Source organism: Labrus bergylta, chromosome 5 (assembly GCF_963930695.1).
Source record: "Labrus bergylta chromosome 5, fLabBer1.1, whole genome shotgun sequence".
NCBI lineage: Eukaryota > Metazoa > Chordata > Actinopteri > Labriformes > Labridae > Labrus > Labrus bergylta.
Genome location: NC_089199.1, coordinates 32,355,560 through 32,365,559, shown reverse-complemented (window position 1 = coordinate 32,365,559; position 10,000 = coordinate 32,355,560). Strand labels below are relative to the sequence as shown.

General features: G+C 45.7%; 1 protein-coding gene across 1 annotated transcript in view; it reads right to left on the bottom strand.

Moving 5' to 3' along the window:
* LOC109977864 (dedicator of cytokinesis protein 3) overlaps positions 1-10,000 on the bottom strand; it is a 165,987-nt gene that overhangs the window by 26,325 nt on the left and 129,662 nt on the right. The window contains exons 12-22 of the mRNA XM_065955375.1: positions 9,790-9,915; positions 7,676-7,800; positions 7,246-7,408; positions 5,486-5,592; positions 5,119-5,290; positions 4,831-4,928; positions 4,305-4,388; positions 4,061-4,161; positions 3,874-3,955; positions 1,863-2,033; positions 1,360-1,539 (exon numbers count right to left, since the gene is read on the bottom strand). Of these exons, the coding sequence (XP_065811447.1) occupies positions 1,360-1,539; positions 1,863-2,033; positions 3,874-3,955; positions 4,061-4,161; positions 4,305-4,388; positions 4,831-4,928; positions 5,119-5,290; positions 5,486-5,592; positions 7,246-7,408; positions 7,676-7,800; positions 9,790-9,915 (1,409 nt within the window). The remainder of the gene's footprint in view (positions 1-1,359; positions 1,540-1,862; positions 2,034-3,873; positions 3,956-4,060; positions 4,162-4,304; positions 4,389-4,830; positions 4,929-5,118; positions 5,291-5,485; positions 5,593-7,245; positions 7,409-7,675; positions 7,801-9,789; positions 9,916-10,000) is intronic.

The window sequence follows — 10,000 nt, the reverse complement described above, 5'->3', positions numbered from 1 at the left end:
TAATTCAGCATTTCATGTTTGAGCCTCCAGCATGAAGTCTGTTGAGGTAACAAATGTAATAACTGCATTTTGAAATAAAGCTTTTCACTGTTTGAGATGTTTGAAAGGCACAACAGGAATATTTCTTTAAATTTGTTCATTAGTGGAAAGAAAATCACAGCAAGATCAAAAGGGAAAGTTTGAGCAAATGATGAGATCTTAAAAGTAAGAGAAGGAAATGTTAAAGGAGCAGTATGTAACTCTGACACCTAGTGGTTAAAATCTGTACTGCAGTCTAAATCATAAACCTCATAGAGATCTGTCTCCCCCCTCCTCTCTAGAGTGGATGCTCACTCAGGTCACCATGTGGTGGACTCTGAAGCTTCAGTGTTTATCCAGCTCTGCATGGGTCTGTAAACCTTTCTGTGTTCTAACCTCTCTCCATTTTTCAAAAGCATCTCCAATATTGATCCTAGTTTGAGCACGTTTCTGCTCGTGGAGCTTATTAGAAACATGCAGAGGCTTTTTAGGTCGGGTACAATCACTTCTATCTGAACCACTTCTCTTGACCGCTTCCATCGCTGCAACACCTGTTGACCTGATAACTGCTCTCATATCTGACAAACTGAGGGGCGTCCAAAACGGCCGTGTGGGGGGGTGTCTTAAAAGTGCCTACCTTCTCTGGTCCAAACAAATCCAGAGCATTCAGGAGCAGAATCTAAAGTTAGAAGGAGGACATACTGGCTGCTGCATTGTTGTCAGAGAAGCCAGCACTTCAACATAGCATGTTTCCTTAATGATCAGAGAGTAAGATACCTTTATCATCTCACTCTCTACACAGCTCACTGATTGGTCCTTTAACAAGCAAAAGCACAAATATTTTCACTGAGAAGTATATTGATTTGTGATGCATTTGCACTGTGGTTTTTAGAATGGGTGTGTATGTGACTTCCTGTGCTTCTGCAGCCGGCCTCTAGTGGACACTCGGTGAACTGCAGGATTTTGCATTTCTGCATTGTCTTCATTATTCAACACCGGAGGTTGCTTGCAATATTTCAGCACCCACTGAAGGGGATATTTTGGCTTCACTTTTGTACAACGAGAGGAGGAGGAGGTGGAGACGACGTTCATCTTTATAAACAGTCAATAAATCGGGAACTGTGGGAATAAATCGGTGATGTGGGAAAGGACTTATGAACAATGGAGGTGAGAGGACAGTGAGCTGGTGTGTGTCTGTGAAGCCGTGGCGGTTGTGTGGGATCGGAGGAGTGTGTGTGAAAGAGTGTGTGTGATGTTAGGCTCACAAACAGCTGGACAGGTGAGTTAGGACTCTGGGCTTCACACAGGGAACAGGGTGTTTCAAACCACACGGTTACTTACTGACAGCGGCCGCAGAGCGTTGGAGCTCCACGCCTGAGAGCAGTTGGCCTGCACACCGCCAGGAGTCTGTCCTGGGGCGGGGGGCGGGGCTTGGCCCGGGGCGGGGGCTAGTGCTAAAGGAGCGGCAGGCCCAACAGCGGGCCCGGGGGCCTGATTTGGGCCCGCACAAGGCTGGGAGCCCTGTGGTGTGTGGGTGTGGACAGGGGAGGCCCAGGAGGAATAACAGGGACCCAAAGGATGGAGCAAAGAATTGTGGGAGATTGAGAAAGGATCATGAGGTAGGAAGTAAGGAAAGGCCGAGGTACAAGAAGATAAAGAATATCAGATCAGATCAACTAAAAGGAGAAGAAAACTAATGAAGAAAGCGGATCAGAAAAAACAAGAAACGTTACATTCGATGCTCCTTTAATGAAATCATCAAACTGTTTCAAAGAAAAGACCGAAAAGCAAAACATTGAGAGGAAACACATCCATGTTGTGTTTATGTGAGTGTGTTCGCTCACCTGTGTGAAGATGAGGGTCTCCGAGTTGCGGCTGTCCAGGCTGAGGACGAAGCGGATGGACTGAAAGAGTTCCTGGATGCTGGTCCTGAACTGCTCCTCCTCCATCCCGCAGGTGGCCCGGGAGTAAAGGATGCGAGACTGGATGATGAACTTAAAGAGATACTCGAGAGCCTGAGGGGAGAGAAGGAGACGGAGAGGGAACACATACCACATGACTTTAAATATTCCACAGTGAAGCTGCTCCATCGTCCCTTCTGGGCCTCCGTACATGTGTGGAGGTGACTCTGCAGAGACTCTGGATGGATTTTACTGTTTTAGCTTGTTTTGGGGACTCGAGGCATTTCTGGGAGGGGAGCGTTTTGTTCCCCCTCCAAGTCAATGAGAGTGGACACAATTCAGACCGGCACATACTGATGATGTGGACGCATTATAATCAAAGTGAGGTGAAACGCAGAGCAGATACAGTAAAGCTTCCAAATCGAGGGTGAACCGTGGGTTGGCTTTCACCCACTGTGGGGCCTTTAAGGATGAAGAGCGATGGTCTGCTCTCTGTTGGACAGACAGGTGGGTGCCAAACACGGGCGGTTAGCTTGTGCTAGAGCGCTAAATTATCTGTAGGTAAAAGCAGTAAATGTATAGGCTAAGTCGTGCAGTGAGTGTGAGGCTTTGGTGGCGAGCAGCCCAGGAGGAGGAGCCCAGTTTGAATGTTGTGTTTACACCTAAATACTTAAATATAGACAACCGGCTGCATCGTGAACGTAAACAAACATTACTCCTAAAATTTGGATTACCTTCTTAATGAAGATAAGATATTTAAGAAGTGTCGTACAAGATGAACTCAAACATAAAATAAAAACAGCTTGCTCTGCTTGAAAAAGAACAGGTGCAGAGTTTTAAGCAGAGGGACAGTCGCAGGTCAACACGGTGAACATGGATTCACCCAGATGTGCAGATGAATAAAAAACAAATAATTCACAGCGTTCACTTCTACATGACAGTGAGCCGTTTGAGACGGACGTGTGAGCCTGATGAATATTTCAGGGTGCTGAGCTGCGTCTGTCTGCTAACTGTGGAACATCATGTACATCTGCTCCAGATGGTGCAGCTATTCTCAGCTCTGCCTACAACACTGACGCAACTATTAACATATGCAGACTGCTTTTTGTTTATCGTCAACACGAGGACGGTGAGTGGGAAGAATTACACAGGTGTTCAAATGTTGATGAAGTTCACAAAAAACACTGAGCAGAGAACTCATTTAAGAGATCCTCAGCAACATGAAGACATCAGGTTGTAGCTCAATATCTCTGAATTCACTTTATTCACTGTTTGGTTCAATGAATCATAAGACTGGTCTCCCAGGTTTTAAAGCATTATGTAGGTATTCAGTTTGATGCACTACAGATCTCTTTCAGAGGAAAATCAGAAGCAGTGTTGACAACTTCTCAGTGAGGAAAGCAGCTATTGGCTGTCCTAAAAGTCGCAAGATGGCATCATCACCTAATTTACATAATTGGCCATTTGCCAAATATGAATTACATTTGTTTTCTTTCTGGTTTCATGATTTTAATGCTTGAGACCCACTTTATATAAATCAATGTTGTCTGTATTGTTAAATGTTAGAATATCAAACTTAATCAAAAGACTGTGCGAGTCAAATGCGGTGTTTTATTTTTGTGTGAAAGTGAAGAAACATTTACACGTAGCTCTGTAAGCCAGGGCGGGAACAGTGAGGTGGGTCTCCTCTCTGCTCTGACTGCAGCTGGGTCTGCTGCGAGGCTACACTGACAGCCTAGTTTAAAAATCCAACATGGCTGCTACGTGCATCAAAAGTATCTAATAGTGTGTTGTTATCGTCTGGTATAAGCTAACAAAACAAAGGTACTCTTGGAGGGCGTTCATGTAGCTTGTCCGACTTGTTCCCAATTCTCAACTGGAACACGGCTAACTCGAGTGTGACGTCATTCCCAGCTCTGAGATCCGAGGTAAATGGAATGCACCCCCTTCTTACCCTCATGGCCTCCTGTATGTGGTCCTGTCTGACCACCTCTGCAGAGCGGTCCATGTACCACTTCAGACAGCGGATCAGTTCTCTGAAACACAGCAGGAACGTTACTGATTCACTTTGCACTGCAGGTGAAGCTTCCCTTATAGACTCAGACTCTACAAACTGTTAATGCTTCATTCTAAACACTCACTTATAAGCCAAGGCCCCGGCGAAGTGCTTCTGGATGTACGTGTCCATCACGGGTCTGAAGTGGTAATATTTACTGTCCCTGAGCAGGTTGATGATGAACACCTGAGGAGAGGAAGAAAGGAGCCTTGAGCCTCAGTCACTTCAGATGATCAATGAATCATAGAAATCCATAAAATCCACATCCTGCTGAACCATCATCGACCTTTCTGTCTGACTGTGTTTTATTTTTACACAAACACACTTACTAATGACTGGAACACCAGCGGTCCATATTTATCAGTGTTGTCATCCAAGATGGAGAATAAAGTGTCCAGAATGTCCTGAAGAAACTGGAACACACACAAAGACAGAGACAGTTATACAAAGATTTGTTCTGTTAGTAGCTACATGCTACATTTCAGCGGTTTATTTCAGGTTCTGTCTCTTTAAGGCCCGCCTCCCCACATGCCCACTCTCTTCTGATTGGCCAGCTCTCTGGAAGCCTTCTGCAGGGGAAGAACGCTGCAGGGCTGCCAGGGGAGGGCTGCTCTCCAGTGCTGGGAGAAGAGAGTCCATGTAAGAGGTTTCACCGGCTCACGTAGAGACTTGAAGTCGTCTGGTGAAAGTCTTGGTTTCATATCGGGGAACTATGGCGTGATTTGCTGAACTTTTGCCCTCGTTTAGTTTGACCATCCAGCATTGTAACACTAAATGTGAGTTTACATTTTATTCAAGTGAAGAAAACTTCCTTAGAAAGAATCCATGGAGGTTTGAATATGACTGAAACCGCACCTTGACGATTTCTTCTCCGCTGACGTGTCTCAGCCGGCCGAGGATGTCCATGACCCGGTCTGGATGAGCTTTCCACTTCAGCAGGGCCAGAAGGTCCACTGGAAGACAACAGGAGCGTCAGAGAGCGGGAAAGACGTAAACGCAAGACTGACAGCAGGAAAGAACAAATCAAGAACAAATGTGTACATTCAACAGCTGATAGAAAAAGCTTTGAAGGTTAACTACTGTGAGGAAGTGCAATGTAAGGTTATTATTGAATTATGAGAAAAGGCATCCCGAGCTGTGTACCGTTCTGAGTGAGCTTGGTGGAGGAGAGCTGAGTGCAGATCCAGAAGGTCTCCTTGGTGCTGCGTTGGAAGATGAGGCTGGACGGGATGCTGGGGCAGCTGTTGAAGTCTTCTTTACAGCAGGGCAGCCCCAGGTAGAGCGCGTGGTTACTGAACGTCGTGTTTTCATCGCACTGAGACGATCAAGAGGAAGGAGGAAGACGGAGAGGAAGAAGGGAACATCAGTCTACATGCACATGCCGTATTAACTTTAGATCCTGCATCAACACTCTGCTGGACAAATATCTGTGTCTGAAGGTCACGCTGGGGTTAAGGTCTGTGATCAGCTCCGTGTCACTAACAGGAGAAGTGTGACCGTCATGGCTGACCTTGTAGACGTAGAGTTCATGACTCTCGTCGGATAGAGTGGTCCCGTCCTCCCTCATCAGAGGAGTGAAGGCAAAACCAAACAGCTTCTTCTCTCCTTTGTCCTTCGCTGTGAGGAGACAAGGAGAGGGAATAAGAGGAGACAATACAGAGGCAAAGAAATACAGTGTGTGTGTGTGTGTGTGTGTGTGTGTGTGTGTGTGTGTGTGTGTGTGTGTGTGTGTGTGTGTGTGTGTGTGTGTGTGTGGGGTTGAGAGAGAGACGCTGTGATTGTTAATGGTTTGTTTTAGTGATTTTTTCTCTTAGTCGAGATGCTTTTGATGTCGTGTGTGAAACACTTTGAGACTCCTTTGTGGTTAAATGTTCTTTATAAATAAACTTCACTTAAATCAAATCTTCTCTTCGCTTTGTTTGAACTGTGTGAGAAAGATAAACATTTCAGAAAAGACATAAAAACAGATGAATCATAATCATCTGTTTGGCTGTTAAGAAAAAAAGAAACAACATTCATGATGACTTTTACAACATTTCTTTTTTTTTTTTTTGGTTTATACTTTCATGGTTGCCAGAGGCGCTGCCTGTCCCAAGGGGAGGCAGGCTTCTGCCCGGGGCACCAGGCCAGGAGGGGCCCCCCCCCCCACAGCAGTGCCTCAAAATGTTGCAATGTTGTAATAACAGCAGAAAACCTCCCTAAAGGGGCCCCGTCTGACAGCACTCAGGCTCCTTGTCAGGCCAAGTGTTGCATGCATTACTGCTGTGAAAACCAAAGTTCGTGAGTGAAAGTTGCAGAAGGAACACAAAGAGGAATCATCTGTGTGGGAGTGAAAAATGAGGAAGAGGGGAAAAGAGGAAGAGGGAAAAAGAGGGAGAGGGAAAAAGAGGAAGAGGGAAAAAGAGGGAGAGGGAAAAAGAGGAAGAGGGAAAAAGAGGAACTGCAGGACACTGGAGGACATCACGGTGACACAATTCAATTCTGCAGAGGGCCCAGACAGTTCAGAAAGTCATAACTTGAAGAGATTCTGAAGTGTTTACAAAAAGCTGGTTTGAAGAAACCGTTCTCATTCTCAGTTGAAGTTTCATTAAATGTCTGCAGGTTTACACCGAGCTTTGGTCATGCCTCTGCAAAACCCCTGAAGAAGACCTCAGGTCGAAACTTTAAGATTTGATGGAATAAAAACTGTTTCTGGCATCTGAGAAAGTGTGCGGACAAATCTTCTTCTTCTTCAGTCTGATATTTATTCATCGCCCTGCACCTACGTGATGAACGTATAACGACCCCCTTTGACCTGTAGTCTGCTATGAGACACAGTAGAAGAAGAAAACGGTCTGAACTCGACCATCAGGTCGTTCTGTGGTAGAAAAACGCAGAGAGGTGCTGAGGAGGGTTTTAATCATGAGGAACATCTCGAACTTTAGTTTATTTTCAGAGTGTTTGTTATTTCATGGTACGAGAGGTAAAGTCTAAGTGAGGTCATGATTGTCAGCTGATCCTTCATGTGAGCGAAATGTTTTACTACGTCAGCAGTGAAGGTGGTAAAGCTGTTTCCATGGATACAACATTCAGGGCATCATCTTTAAACACTTCAAACCAGAAAAAATAAATCAGAATCAAAGAAGTTTGATCGACTGTTATCCATGAAGCTCATGGATAACACCACAACATATCCTAACAGTCCTAAAGTTCAAAGGGAAAAGGACACCAGTTAGTATTCAACTCCATCACCGTTACCATGACGACCAGCGTATAGAAGGATGTACTCACTGGAGCAGTGTCTGAACTCGAAGCGTAGGTGGGATCCTCGGAAGCGGTCGATGGGGATGGGCAGTTTGATCACCTCGCTCCATCGAGGGCTGTTGTTGTGATAAAGGACGAAGGAGCGGTGCTCGGGCACGCCGGGCTCACCTGAACCCAGACTGATGCAGTCCTGCAGGGGGGGGGGGGGGGGGGGACAACAGAGAGGTCGTTTAAAACCAAATTAAATGTAGAATGAGAACAAATGTGAAATCTGCAGCCTGACAAAAACATCTGGATGTCGTACTGATTCAGAAAGGATCGACGGTCTGCATCAGAGCAGTCTCCATCGCGTTCTTTTTCCCACAATTCAAAGCGCCAGGTCAGAGATCCAAATGACGGACAGCAACAGGGGAATTAATTACAAACTCACAGATAACCACCACTCATCACTCCTCACCTTGAGGATCTCTCCGTCGGCGTAGAGCACGTAGACGGTGACCTCTATGTTCTTCTGAACGCTCTTCCCTCCTCTCTCGAACTCTCCTCGCTCCAGGGTCAGGTAGAGGTCGTTACGGATGTCACCTGAGACGAGGAGGACACATTGAGACAAAGAGCTTGTTTCAGTTTTGACCTGCGACGTGTTGTGATGCTGAGATGTAGATTTAATCCTGATTCACACATGTTGATGTTAAACTGTGACCTCGGAGAGCAGAAGGTCAACGCCCGTCACACACACACACACACACACACACACACACACACACACACACACACACACACACACACACACACACACACACACACACACACACACACACACACACACACACACGCCTAACCCTGAACTCCTCTGACATGTAAGACTGATGACCTGTGTTAATGTGAGCACATTCATTTATCATCGCAGCTCCTCCTCACACACCAGATGTCGGCCTTAATGTATCAAGATGAGAGTTAAACACCCGCTCCATCACTGCCTGAGAGGAGGTGTGTGTGTGTGTCTCATGCATGGTTCATGTGTGTGTGTGTGTGTGTGTGTGTGTGTGTGTGTGTGTGTGTGTGTGTGTCTCATGCATGGTTCATGTGTGTGTGTGTGTTTATGTTTGTTGATCTGCAGTTTGAGGGTGGATAAGAATCCATTATCTTTAATGTTTTAAATCTCTGTCGTAGATTTTCTCATATTCAGGGTTCAAAGTTTTCATTGTATTTATTTGAGCAGTAACGTCCTCCAGTCACTGACTCTGCACTCGCTCCTCCTCCGTTCATCCCTGACCTCCTTCTTTTAAAGATGTTTGTTGAGGCATTGTTGCCTTTTAAGTCTTAATATGTGATGTTTCACACTTAAATGTAGAAATCAAGTTTATCCTCTGAAAATAACTCTGTGAGTCATGACTGTCTACAATGGGTGTAACACCCGAGTCCCACTGTCTGTGATGTTTTCAGAGTTTTCAGAGTCCTATCTTCACTTTGTTTACATCGCCAGGACGGCCGGCTGACTCCTCCCCTCGTGTATAAAAGTTGTTTAATTGAGGGACTAGAGAAAAGAAGAATAACATACTGTACTCACTGCTTAACTGTGTTTCTAGATCACGCTCATTTCAGCTAAATTTACATGCAGTGTGAAGATACCAGCATAATAAAGATCGCTAGCATTAGCATGCTAACACAACAATGCAGCGCGAGTTGTTTTGCTTTCATGCTGGTGCTCAAGGGCGACATCTGCTGGATCAAAACATCACATATAAAGACTTTAATAGAGAGGACAGCTGAAGAGAGACAGGAAACATTGGGAGGAGAGAGAGTGAGGGAGGACATGCAGCAAAGGGCCGAGGTGGAACCGGAACCCATGGCCGCCGCTGAGGACCACAGCCTCTGCACACGGGGAACACCTTCCTTTTTAAACTTGCTTTTAATTTGGAGGGATTCTATTTCCTATGTGGGGGAGCAACATAGTTTTTTGGTAGTTGCTGTTGTGAGAAATAAAAAGACTTACGATCATCTATCCTCTGATGTAAACTGCTGAGTGTTTTTTGACCTGCAGCAGGGTCCTGTGAGAGAAACCTGACAAACTAAAGCACACTGACTCGTCCTCACAGCGTCTCTTTGACCTTTTCTTAACCTGTAGAAGACACACCGTCAGACGTTCTCTGTTCCAACTTGTGTTTCACTGAGCAGCTGGACGGAGACACTGAACTGACTGATGCTCTGCATGTAAATCCAGTCGCTCCTTCACCATGATGTATGGCCTCATTCCTCTGATACTGCAGCGTCCACACATTCTCACACACACACACATTCTCACACACACGCACACACACATTTAATCTTAAATACGTTTGATATTTTATTGACTCAGACTCGTAAACAAAATAATAACACATCCTCTCCCTGGATGCTTTTATTTTTAGAGTCGGAATGACATATTTAAGTCCATACAGGAGCAAATTAAGAGATTAAATCTTCCATTTCCTCCCCTCGTCATCCATTAAACTGTGATTCAGTGTCATCGTGTCAATAAAAGGTCGAGGGGGACGCCGCCTCCTCCTCCTCCTGCTGTGACGGGCGACTCACCTGGCATGATGACATCAGGGAAGCCCAGTTTACGCGTGATGGCCACCCCTCTGCTGAAGATGAGAGGGTTCTCTCTGCGGACCTGCTCCATGTCGCCTCTCAGCAGCTGCAGAGAGATGATCAGACCTGCAGGGACGGAGAACAGACGGCGCCATGAGGAGAAAACAACGACCCTCTTCCTACTTCAACATCTACGCTCAGATCAGAGGAT